The 14187-nt window shown below is 34.9% G+C and overlaps 1 protein-coding gene across 2 annotated transcripts in view; it reads right to left on the bottom strand.

The window, feature by feature from the left end:
* LOC107667715 (transmembrane and coiled-coil domains protein 3-like) overlaps positions 1–13544 on the bottom strand; it is an 18611-nt gene extending 5067 nt beyond the window's left edge. For both annotated transcript variants that reach the window (XM_016459439.1, XM_016459438.1), the window contains exon 1: positions 13303–13544. In XM_016459439.1, the coding sequence (XP_016314925.1) occupies positions 13303–13365 (63 nt within the window). In that variant the 5' untranslated portion in view covers positions 13366–13544. The remainder of the gene's footprint in view (positions 1–13302) is intronic.
* Between the last annotated feature and the right edge of the window lie 643 nt (positions 13545–14187).

The raw sequence follows: 14187 nt of genomic DNA, 5'->3' as shown, positions 1-14187 counted from the left end.
TGCTTTTGACATTTTTGTTTATATATATATATATATATATATATATATATATATATTTTATTTTTTATTTTTTATTTTTTATTTTTTTTTTTCAGTTTTAATCATTTTAGTACTTAAACTTATTTTTTTCAGTTAGTTGCCAAGGCAAAATTTCTAATTTAAGTTGAAACATTTAAGTTTTATTTTTAATTATTTTATTTCAGCTTCATTTTAATTCACAAAATTATTTGTAATAGTTTGTTACCGAAAAACAGAATATCCTTTTCTATTAGCACCATTAAGTTTCCTGAAATACATGCACCTTGTTTTCATTTGTATGAAAGAGTTAAAAATTGCAACGAAAAAAAAAAAAAGACAAATATGACAGATTTTTAATACTGTCTCTAAATTAAACCTCAACAAAGATGCAGATAAAATTGGGAATTTGATTTCCACAAAGCTGTTCTTTTGAACTGCACATTTCAGTGAATAATTTCAAAAGGCTTACTGAGAAAATCATTTGCATCATCATCATCATTTAAAAAAAATAGTGTTTTAATTTTTTTTAAGGAATACAATGCAGGTGCATTAAAGTAAATCAGTCATTGATTACTAACTGCATTTTTCTGCTCTATTATTTAGTTGTACTTCTTGCTCTAAGCATTCCTCCAAGATTAAAATAAATACAGTATATAATATGTATATGCATATTTTTAGGACTAAAATAGATATAACAAAGGCACACAGTTTGACAAGATCCAGAAAACACAGCCATTAAACTGCCTTAGCAGCCATAGGACAAAAGACTTTTCACTTTATTGGAACAGGAAATAAGCCAAGGAGACTTTTTTCAGCCACACAGTCACATGATGGCACTGCCTAGAACTGAAAACTAGAAAAGCTACACAACGATTCAGGATTTCTCCAATGCAGGGCTCAACAAGTCCTGTCATGTGCTTGTCCTTCGGACAGGTAAATCAGTCATTCACTTGTCTGAGTAATAAAAAGTTTACTTGTCTGGAAAGAAAGAAAAAAAGTTTGAATAACATTAGAATAATAAGACACTGTAGGGCCGAAATACCATAAACTATTTTTGTTGGCTCATTTGTTTTGATTCTTCATAAGAGTCTCTCTCACACTGAGACGGGATGCACAAGTCTCAACTGGCTTGTTACTGTCAGAACTATCCTTTATCAATCACCATTTACACAATGTAATGCAATGTAATGACTATAGATGAAGAGAATGGTTCTTTTGTGGCTTAGTAGTAAATGAAGATTTGGGTCAACATTTTTTGGGACTGAAATAAGCCCTGGACCAAATGGAGTGGAAGGAATTCTTCTCAGAATGAGGAAATTAATGAAGCCCTTCATAAGGTCACTTTATGAGCCTGTGAAATGGGCTGACAATAATAAACCATCCCCAGGGTCCTGAAGGACATAAAATTAATTTAGGCAAACTGAAAGGGCAGTTCATCTAAAAATGAAAACTATCATAATTTACAGGTCAATCCATTTTAAGTGGTCCAGTGGACCACTGTACTTTGGTACCCACTAACAAAAAATGTATAGGTTCTGGATGTAATTTATTGACTGTACTAAAGCATAAAAATACATTTGCAGATATTTAGGAAACATGCTAAGTTCACATACTTGTTTCTCTAAAAAAAAAAAACAATGCTACAGCCAGTTATTCTACTTTTGAAATGTGTGTTCGGTGTCAGAATGTCTGTTTTTGTTTTGGTCTGTGTGACTCTGCCCACTGCCATTTTACCCAATAATATTCTGACATTCAGGGCTGCCAATTGGTGTAAAACACAGCGTTCTGCAGCCATGGAAGTGAGCAAACGAACTGGCTCAGAGATCCCAGTGTAAGGGGCCGTTCACGCAAAACACATCTTTGCCTCTAAAATGTGAGACTCAGCGCTCAGGAATATTTAAAAAAAAAAGTGCAGCACAGAACACAAGGGGCTTGCTTGAGACGTGATGCAATAACAGAAATAAAAACAGTTGCCATGCCAGCTTGCTACTGTAAACAAAAGCTTGCACGCTTTGTGTGACAATGGACCTCTGCTGTGGAACTTTCTCGATCACTATATTTGTATGCAAGTAATATAAAAACAAAAGCTTGCACGCTTTGTGTGACAATGGACCTCTGCTGTGGAACTTTCTCGATCACTATATTTGTATGCAAGTAAACTGTTTTATATGCACATGTACCCTGAAATGTGCTCTAGGGATTGTTTTTTGTTCCAAGGAGCTAAAGCCATTCGGAGCACAGATTTTGAGGTTTCCATACATTTCTGTATAACCAAAATGTGTTGTGCACCATGACACAGAGAAAGTTGCTGTGGTTAAATCAAGTAAATAATAATAATAATAATAATAATAATAAAATACAGGTTTTGCAATAGAGATCAATAATTTTAGGAAAATTCTAAATGTTCAAGGAACCAACTTTACAATTTTTTTGGCCACTTGAGATAGACTGACCATTACTCAATCATGTCAAACCCATATTATTCTTCCATAGAACACAAAATGAGATATTTACTGTATGAATGTCCCAGGTGCTGAAATGGATGGCGATTTTAACGCTCAAGCTCCAAAAATACTATAAAAGTAGTACATAAAAGTCTCATGTCTTTTAAAGCTATTTGATAGTTTTAGAATTTTAATTGTTCATTCATTTTCAATTCTGAAAAGTAGAAATTTGATTTTTGAGGTAAGATAGACGAATTAATAACAAGATGAAAAATACAGAAATGACGGAGGATGAATAAATGATGACACTAAATTCAGTTTCTGTTGAATTATCCCTTTAAATTAACCTGGATGAATCTTCTCTTTGATTATGAAGATGGTTAGTTTTGATCAGGCCATTCTCAAGCCTTACTAAGAGCTACATTCAGCATCTCAAAACGTACAAACAACACTAACAAGAGAGACAGATGGAGGCTGCAATTTCCAAAGTTATGAGCCATCACTATAGCTTTAGAAAAGCTCTTTTCAGAGCAGAATACTTATTATCAGCTCTTATGGATGAATTGGGTACTCTTATGTAAAACTTTATTCATATGTCCAAATGTCAGATATTTGCAATTAAATTAAATTTGTCAGTTACCATGGCAGCTAGTCATCAAGCGGTAACAGGTGACAGAGATCAGGGACACAGGCTTTTATGACTCGACTGCAGTAGATGAGAGGAAAGATAAGACAAGCAAATGCAGACCACAGGGAGCGAATCCATGTCAACTCAAGCATTACTAGCAAAGTTCATGAATCTGAATAGAAATGAATCTATAATATACATCCAGAGACTCATAATTTGGGTTGAAGCATATGAGGACACTTGATGCTTTTACTTTAACAGACGTTTTCACATACAAAACTCTTAAAGTTCTTTGGTTTAATCTGTTGTGATGATGGCAAAGGACTTCTGCAAGCTCAACGAATGTCATACATCAGTTCACTTAGTTTCGTTTCACTATTTCTTTGGTTTGAAGACAGTGCGAGAGTTTTGAAACCGTTGATTGAAGTGTAACTTGACCAATGTTGCACTGTCAGTGAATCTTAGTTTTGTGTATGTGTAGTTTTTAATGCCTCAAACTTTTTTTTTGTTTTTTGAATGCTTCCAATGTATGTCACCAATGTAACATTACAACTTGGAAGCGCAAGTTAGATTGATATCAAAAAAAAAAAAAAAAGTTATGTTTTCCAGCAAAAGGGTTTAAATGTATTAATAGCGGTCATGAAGTTAACTTTTATGTAAAGAAAACTTAAAGGGGTCATATGATGCGATTTCAAGTTTTCCTTTCTCTTTGGAGTGTTACAAGCTGATCTTTGTAGAAAACGAAGCGTTTGAGAGAGGCGGGGCATAGAGGACCTACAATAATGTACAGTATTTGAAAAATAATGTGTTTTTTGAACATTAAAGCATGTCAACATATTCTGTTACACCAAATACACAAAATAATGATCTTTTAAAAAGCATCATATGACCCCTTTAATATATGCCAACATAATTTAACTAAAGAATTAGACGATAGCACAAGATACATTCATTATTTTATTCAATACATACTCAAAATTCAGTCAAATGCTGTTAATATCAAAACAGCTCAATATCATCCACTTAATTGGCCTGTCTAATATATTGCTTTATCACAAATTAAAAGAACATGGCTTTTCTTGTCAAATGACATTTGATGATTAATGCATGTAAAAGAGCTCCAATCATGTTTCTGTATGTCACTGAAGCAACTCTAAACCTCTTCTAACTTTGACCAGACTGTATCTGTGTCTTCAGGGTGGAAATGGTACTCTGGAGAACTAGGTCAGTCAGGTCAAACGTGAAAAACAGGCCGTCTGCTCAATTCGTCTGTTTTTTTAAGAATTTGCTAATTTCTTTAATAATGGCATACAACTTTTTTCTTGGATCATAAAATATTTAAACTGACGTTAAAACGTGACTTTTTTTCTAAATGAAGCCTGTCTAGCACATGTATGGCTCATATTTCTTCCCCCCCAGTTATTATTTTTCATTTATTTTTAACTTAACAACAACAAAAATTGTTACACCTAATTACACATGCACATAAACATAACTGAAACTAAAAGAATCTCTCTCTGCTCTCACAAACTGAACCTGTTTGTTTACATATTAAAAGTACATCATGTTTTTTTTCTGTACAAATAAAGCCTGACTAAGGTTTACACCCCTACAAATTGAACAAGGAATGTGTGTACTGAGATTGTATAATCTAACCCTGGATTATTACGGGAGAGAAAGAGAGAGAGAGAGAGGTTAAGATAAAAAGATTAGAGTTAGCATGTGGCCAGTGGAAGTGACCTCACAGCAGGCCTATCATGTGAAGAGCTCTCAGCCTTTGAGTATAGAACAGCTCTGTATACAGAAGACTTATAAAACCCCTTGTGTGTGTGTGTGTGAGATGCTTGTTCACATGCTTTACATAATGCTGAGGTCTACAAAAAGAATACTGTTGAAATGTAACTTTCTACATGAAATTGAAATCAAAACTTCCAATGGAAATTTCTTTGTCAGACAGTCTAATAAGCAGATCATGAAAAGCACCCTCGTTTGCATTTAACAGCGAAGAGTTTAAGTTCCAGATGGAAAGAATGAGGAAATGAAAGTAGACAGCAGAGTAAAAAAAATAGCTATAATGACAAAGGGCTGGGATACCAGTTACTAACACAATGCTTAAACTACATCCCAAATGCAGTTGCATACACACTTACACACACAACAACGCCCTCATAGGAAAGCCAGTGTTTTCTAAACTCAAATGTAATCTGAAATCATACGTTCAAATGCCGGGACTGTTGTAGTGAAACAGGTTTTTCTATTGGCAATCCCCTAAGATAAACGATAAGATTGAACTGGTTAAACTGCATACACAGGCCATGTGACTATGCATATTTTAGAGGGTTTCCTACACAAATCTCTTTTTGTATCATCCTACACACTGAACAAAACAATACTGTTTGTAACATTTTAATGTTTCATTAAAATACAGTTGATGTAAATTGTAATAAAAACTGTTTATTATAAATAAAACGAATACAAATTCATTCGAAATCACATACTCTCTTTAGAAGGTACTTTTTTGAATAATTATTTACTTTGCAACTGTTAAAAAAAGTATGTTTTATATAGTAAGAATGTCTGTTGTACAAATGGACCTCATGTTGTCATTGTCACATAACCTACAGCGTCAGTTTCGTTGCTTCACTGCCATTTCCAACTCGTCTCCTATGGCCTCATGGGATACTAAAGTGTCTACTGAATGCACACTTTAGTATCTCACTGGAAGTAGTAGGTCTTAATTGAGACATACTGCTCTTTTCACATACTGTAGTAAGAAATTAGCCAGAGTTACCTCTGTTTTTGTGTCAAGTCAGTGAAGATAATGCAACATAAAGATATGATGTGTATTTATGTCATTATGATTATTTCACATTACCCAGTTGTGAGTTGTGGTTGCACTTATTCAGTGTGATATGGCATAACATACCTAGGGAAAGGGGATTATATTCATATAGCCTAGTAGCTAGGCACAAAGTCCACAACATAATTCCCACAAACAAAGCCTGAAAAGATGTGTTCTTTCTGACTTCTTTTCCAAATCCCCAGAGTAGATTTGTTCTCTCTTTAACTTCATTAGGAATGAGGCACACACCAGGCGGTAGAGTTGTGTAGCCGTGTGTGTGTTGGCTAAGTGCTAATCCAGTCAAAAGAGCCCTGCTTTAAAGGTAATGTGATAAAACCAATAGCAAAACCACACACATATAAACAGCCAAATCCTTTCTCCAAGCAAAGGGCACCAAGCATAAACCTGGTTTTATATCTGCTTGCATTATGTACTAGGAAAGTGTCACATTCAAAAAAGTTCCTAGTTGAAATGTCTATCTGTGTGGCCAACTGCATGTCTTGGTTTCTCCGGGGCTTTCTTCTCCAACTCTGGAATGTGCCGCAGGAAACATGTTGTAATGAGGAAGAAGTTCACTCTAGTGTAACAGGAAGAAACATTACCGGTGGACTAGATGTCTTGCAGTCAGTTTTCTACTATATCATTCAAGACAACTGGATGTTTTTCTCTGTAGGCTGCACAATTAAATGAAGATTAATAATAATCATTTCAATTAATTACAGTGTTCCGTTGAGATGTTCTCCTGTAATGTTAAGTTTTCTTTGTACATTTGAGTGTATACAGTCGCTGACATTTCTGGCATGCACATAAATGGTGACTTAACATCGTTTAAATTATTCTAGTCTGATTCACAGATTCATGTTTTACAAGCATCAGCCACTCATCTTTAAACCAAGGAGCCAGAAACAGCATAATGTTTGACAGACTTTCTTAATGACTTAAATATTGGTATTTATATCCAGAGTAGAATAATAGCATCTTCTGGTGTTTAGAAATCACAGTATCAATCCTACTCCCTTTATATTACCTCACTGGGTGGGTCGAGACGAGAGTCTGAGCACTGAATAGGTGCTGTTGACATGTAAATGTAGGCGTTTGTGTGTTAATGTATTCCAACTTAGGACCAAAAAAAACGATTTCAAAACCATTTTTGCAGCTCAGTTTTTTTTTTTTGGCCTGTATTTTGGATCACTAGGTGTCCTACTTTAATAATATCTTTAAATTAGCAGCTTTAATAATATCTTTGCAGCTACTTAGTAGCTCTGTAAGAATAAGTTGGGAATCTAGTTGTGCAGCTTTTGTATAGCAGGAAAGGGGGCATGATTTTAAATCTCAACCTACCCTTTTTTTTTTAATAGTCAGTGATCACCATGCATATTTGTTGTACACACACACACACACACACACACACACAAAAAAGGGGTCCTGACATTTTGTTACATGGGAGGGTGGGTAGTAGGGCTGCTTGATTAATCGAATGTGATTGTCATACGCATCGCATGACAATCGCAGCTTCTGTCGAATCGCGATTTCGATTCCATTTCGATTTATCGTGCAGCCCTAGTGGGTAGATTTAAATTATTATTATATTTTACTTTGCAAATATTATATTTTGCAGTAGAACATTAACTTAATTAGCAAAAATACATTGGAAGCTGCACTGAAGTCAATTATCACTCAATTGTGCCCCTTCAGTTTAAATGGATGGATCTAGTTAGTTTTTCTTCAAATATCAAATAAATTTAGATTTTCAAAATATATCCCATTTAAAACACCACTGACTACATGTACCAGTTCTTGCACAGATAAAAGTAGAGAAAAGAAATACTAAGCAGTATGAAGCCCTATAAAATATCACACTTGTTAATGAGGTCAGTTCACCTCATATCAAGCTCATCAGGATCCGACACTGAAACCCACAAGGTTTCTTCAAACTACGGAGAAACATGCTCATATAAATGAAAGAGATCATTTAACTGCAGTCTCAAACGTAAAAACAGAGGCACGTGGCACTCTGAATTAACTGTAAATACAAAACAAATCATTCTGGGGCACAAGAAATAACTGTGCCTTAAATTCTTTGTGTAAATAAAACACGTGATGTGCCGTCTGTTATACAGTTGTTACTTCTAACACATATATCTGCGTGAAGACACACATAAATACTCGGGTGTGTCCAGTATGTGGGCCCTGCAGAAACTTGCTCTGTCTGCTTGTCATGTGACGAAGTACATAGAAACTCAAGGGCCAGAGGGCAAAGACATGTTTGTGTGAGCTACAAAACTCACTGTAGATCAGTTTGACTGCACTCAAATTTCTCTAAAACACACATGCAAATGCATTATATATACACAATGGATATGCACTTGCACAGAGACATCAAAGATTCGATGACATGTCATGATCAATTTCCTGTACCTTATCTGTAATCACTCATAGACTGAAACTCTTCATACATGCACATTTACAAAGAAAATAAACCTTTCTTATATGGTATAATAAAAGCAAGTGCCATTAAAATAAATGTTCTGGACTCAACACAACTGTGATGATAATTCTGACTGGCCCCTTAGTTTGTAAAATCCTTCATAATAATGCACTTAAAATTACAACACCAAAATTGTTGTTAAAGCATTTATAGGTCGGTGACAAATAAGTGTGTCCACAATAAAGAAAAGGAGAAACCCATTTGCCAAGTTCTTAGATGTATTCATGTTGGTTTTGCATTGCTTGGGGGAAAAAAAAAAAAAAACTTCCATCATTGTAAAGAAAGGTTTCTAAATTTCAGGTTTCTAATGTTGACTAAATGTCATGTGGTGTAACCAAGTATAAGACGTTATCGCATAGATGCTTCAATTCTATTAAACCCGGGGACATTCCTTTCATTTGTTTTCCATCTCTTCCAATATAGGAAGATAAAGTACCAGATCCACACTCATCCACAAATCTTCTGTTGTCACAGAGAGCATTCTGGGGCACAGCCAGTTCCACAATCTTATTTGTGACACACACACACACACACACACTATTACAGCAGTACGTTATGGCCACATCGGACAGTGTCACAACAGGAACAGAAACACTAATAACTCTGAGTGAAACTGAGAGAGTGTGTCATCACTGCAAGCATCTGATGTGAACACCACTGCTGATGGAAGCATTCTAGTTTTTTTTTTTAGCATTGCATCAGTCCAATATCCAGACATGCTTCACATGTTGGTGAGGGGGTTGAGAAGGGATTCTATGGGTTACCCTGGAAACAACAGGAATGCAGAACACCCATGACCACCACAAAGTCCTTAGAACAACAACTATATTCTAAAGCCCCGTTCTCACCAAGAACGATAACTATAAAGATAACGATATTAGCGTCCACACCAGCGAACGATATCGTCTGTTTATTCTAACCGCACGCGCGTCTGCCGCTTTAAATTCTCGAGCTCGTTACAGCAGGATGGATTCTGATTGGCTGTCAATTTTTTTATCGTTCATCAGCTGGAGAAAAATCATTTTGAAAGTGATTCCAACAATATCGTTTCTCTTTGTCTTTATCTTTATAGTTGCGGTGTGGACTCTGCTATTCTTTAATATCGAGAACGATTTTTAGAACTATATCTTTATCGTTATCTTTATAGTTATCGTCCTTGGTGTGAACGGGCCTTAAAGCGGTTGCGTGCACGTGGTAGATATTTTGGGGACAAAATTGTCCCCAGAAGTTGGGTAAATATGACAAAAATCTCCCTTTGAAGACATCTTCAAAGATTTTTTTTTAAATTATAATAATTAATATTTAAATATATTTGTTTAAACTTTATCAGAACACAACAATAAGGATTTTCTCTGCTTTCCAGTTCAGGTTAGTAGGCCAAATTCCTACATGATCCCTGCCAACATTTGCACTGGTCCAAACACCAAAAATATAACATTTGTTATTTTAAAACGTATAATTTTATATTTATTATTTAATATTTTGTGGATGGTTACATCACGTTCCTTTCTGTTATCCTCAGATCACAATGCATATAATACAAATGTACATATCTGCCAGCTTTACATGACCAAGACAAAAGTTTAAAGGATATAATTTCATAACATATACTCAGAAAAGAATTTACACCATACATATTTTAAAATGTATTCCAGTGAAGTTTCTTTCTCCATAGACGTCCAAATCTAAATGCATTAAATAATTTTTAAAAATTACATTTATTATTTAATGCTTAATATTTTAATTATAGTAATAAAATGTGTATGTAAAAATGTGATTTAGTATTATATTTTATTATATGTTTCTGTTTTATGCACAGTTATTACTGGAGACAGCAAGTAATTATTATTTTTTTCTTGAAAATTATGGCATACATGCCAAAAAATACAGATTTTTTTTTAAAAACTGAAATTTTCAACCCATTCTTACTAATACTACCAAGACTATCAGTCATTCTTGCAATTTCCACAAAACATCTATCTAAAGCTTGACAAGCAGAAATCAACCAAAAGATGTTAAAAGAAAATCGAACATTTAACTTTTGAAAATGCATATAAATGCAATAAAGGTTGATGATAGCTCTGTAAACGGGTTTATGTTTGTGTTTTAGGCATCCCAAGGTGGCAAAATACAATGCTTAGCATCACTTGAGCATTGTCTGTAATAGCCATATGAACTCAGTGCATGTTTCCATTTGATCTGTCATTTAATCAATACTGCATCACTTCATCCAATGGGGAGATCCATAAAGGCAGCTTCACTGACGCAACACGTTTAGGATACATCAAACCGTACACGTAAAGCAATTCAATTACGAAAGGCTGATCGAATGTTTTTTTTACGTTTTCTCTCTTCATTAACACCAGGCTAAATAATGCGCTGGCAGACACATTCAAAACAATTAAGTCTATCAGAGACCCCTCCATTTACTAAATCACACTTCTGTGCTAACGGCATGTAAATGTGTTTCCTTCCACCACACAGACTGATGCAGTGCTGCTAATGCACTCATTTTCTCAACTTAAAAATACACAAACACTCGTGAGGTTTATCATGACAAACCAACACATTGCAGTCGCTACTCGCATTAAAAAAGCTAAGTGGCACAGCATCAGTCTGGCACACACATTGTCTTAGTGCCAGGGGTCGGGGGGTCTACACACGCACACACACACACGTGTACGTTGGACACAGAAGCACTTGTTCTGCTTACAACAGCCCGACTCAAGACCCAAGCACATGCCCCAGCACGCCACCATCACCCCAGTGTTTCAAATGCATTTCAGTGTGGTTTAGGCGTGTGTGCAACAGATACTTGGCATTTTCATTTTCATTAATTAGAATGCTGAAGCATCGCCATTAACACATTCCATTACGGAAAGCACCAGCGTAACCGGTCTAACTGGGGTTAAGTATAACTATTGTTTGATCCAATGACCTTAGAACACACTCTCTGGAGAGAGACAGTTACAATAGTACAGTTTCAGCATTGCTGAAGTACTTTACTACTCAGCATACATTTTTATGATGTTTATACCAGACCTGGTCACAAAAAAAAAAGACCTGGTGTCAATTAAAATTCAAAAACCAATTTTAAAGAGATAATAAACAAGGAATTTTGAACAAATAAAATAGTAGAATCGCATCTAACGCTTTTAGGACTGGTTCCAAACTACGACAGAAATTCCATTGGCATTCCTTTTGGATTTCTATCTCTTTTTTATTTATTTTATTTTTTTAGAGGAATGCTGGAGCAACATACATAGATCGTGTAAATAACTGAAATGTCTCAGGCATGAACACTACTGTTCCAAAATGTGCGGTCGGTAAGAGATTTTGAAAAGTCTCTTGTGCTGTCTAAGGCTGCATTTATTTGACGAAAAATACAGTAAAAAGTATTGTGAATTATTATTACAATTTAAAATAATCGTTTTCTATTTTTATATATTTTAAAAGGTAATTTATTCCTGTAATGGCAAAGCTGAATTTTCAACCGCCTTTACTCCACGATCCTTCAGAAATCATTCTAATATGCCGATTCGAGGTTCAATGAACATTTCGGATTATCAACAGTTGCTCCGACTAATATTTTTGTAGAAACCAAGATACTTTTTTTCTGGATTCATTGATGAATAGAAAGTTCAAAAGAAAAGCCTTTATCTGAAATAGATTTTTTGTAACAATGTAAATGTCTATACTGTGACTTTTTTTATCAATTTATTGCATCCCAAGTATTCATTTCTTTTCCTTTTTTAAAAACGTACTGATCCCTACTGTTCCAAAATGTGCGGTCGGTAAGAGATTTTGAAAAGTCTCTTGTGCTGTCTAAGGCTGCATTTATTTGACGAAAAATACAGTAAAAAGTATTGTGAATTATTATTACAATTTAAAATAATCGTTTTCTATTTTTATATATTTTAAAAGGTAATTTATTCCTGTAATGGCAAAGCTGAATTTTCAACCGCCTTTACTCCACGATCCTTCAGAAATCATTCTAATATGCCGATTCGAGGTTCAATGAACATTTCGGATTATCAACAGTTGCTCCGACTAATATTTTTGTAGAAACCAAGATACTTTTTTTCTGGATTCATTGATGAATAGAAAGTTCAAAAGAAAAGCCTTTATCTGAAATAGATTTTTTGTAACAATGTAAATGTCTATACTGTGACTTTTTTTTTATCAATTTATTGCATCCCGAGTATTCATTTCTTTTCCTTTTTTAAAAACGTACTGATCCCAAACTTTTGAATGGTAACGTACCATGCCAGCATGCTACGGGATGTCAACTAATCTTGAGGTAAATGTAATTTTAATGAGGTATACAAAATATACTATTATAATTAAAGCACTATTCTGAAAACATTTATGAGAACAAGCTCTAATGTTTTGGAAAATAGCAGTAAAATATATTTTTTTCAGGTATATGTTGCCATTTTTAAACATTTAACAGAGACATTATATTAGGTAGGCCTATATATATGCACATCACTATCTATATAAGTTACATTTCAGAACCAATGAGCATTAATAAAACACCGTTAATAAATGTAAACGTTGTAAACAAACCACAGTAGTCTAATGATAACTATGCCAATAAAACAACATGGCAGCAGTACATTACCATGTATGTAAAAAATAGTAAAATCGCTGTACGTGAACCAAAACAGCATTGTTTACATCAAAACAATACTGGTTACTGTAGAATTACTATAGTAAAATTATAGATATTTCGGGGGAAGCACGAGACGGATAAACAGGAAAAACATCTCCTCAGGAAGAGCAAAACCACAATATATGATATATCCACACATATCATGCAGAGTGTCAGGGTTAGATAGCATGCTGCATGGATGGATCAAAAAGACTCAAGCATAACTACCATTTCGCAGTGTAAGAAAGAGTTCCTCTCGAGTTCGGGTAAAGTTCTCTCGGCGCTGGGCATAATTCAGTTCACTACGGTCCGACAAACTGGACTCCCATGTGCGATTGCGGCGGTTCGGTCTGCACCATTGTGTTGCGGGTTGCGGGGCGCTGCCGCGCGCTCTCTGTCCGTAGATTCCTTTTTGTAATCTGCGCGACACACATTCACTCACTCAGACACTCGACCCTCGTGCACATTTATCTGGTGAGAGAGAGAGAGAGAGAGAGAGAGATGGAGGGAGGAGCCGAACGCGAGTAGGGATGGGCGTATCGATTGTACGCGAGTATCGAAAGTATCGATACTCAAACAAAAAATATCGATACTAGGGTGTGTTTTATTTACCAGTGATTTTGTTAATTTAACAACAACAAAAATCGTACAATATGCATTTAATTGGACGAATAACCTTTGTTAGCGAGTAATTGTGTAGGATAGAACTATTTTCCTGCTCATCTGGACACTAGGGATGGGCATATCGATCCGAAGTATCGATATATCGATACTGACGCGAGTATCGAAAGTATCGATACTCAAACAAAAAAATATCGATACTAAGGTGCGTTTTATTTACCAGTGGTTTTGTTTATTTAACAATAATAATAATAATAATAATGAGTACAATATGCATTTAATTGGACGAATAACCTTTGTTAGCGAGTAATTGTGTAGGATAGAACTATTTTCCTGCTCATCTGGACACTAGGGATGGGCATATCGATCCGAAGTATCGATATATCGATACTGACGCGAGTATCGAAAGTATCGATACTCAAACAAAAAAATATCGATACTAAGGTGCGTTTTATTTACCAGTGGTTTTGTTTATTTAACAATAATAATAAT

Source organism: Sinocyclocheilus anshuiensis, unplaced genomic scaffold (genome assembly GCF_001515605.1).
Source record: "Sinocyclocheilus anshuiensis isolate Anshui unplaced genomic scaffold, SAMN03320099.WGS_v1.1 scaffold2145, whole genome shotgun sequence".
Classification (NCBI taxonomy): Eukaryota; Metazoa; Chordata; class Actinopteri; order Cypriniformes; family Cyprinidae; genus Sinocyclocheilus; species Sinocyclocheilus anshuiensis.
The sequence above is the reverse complement of the archived record's forward strand: the minus strand, read 5'-3'. Positions and strand labels throughout refer to the sequence as shown.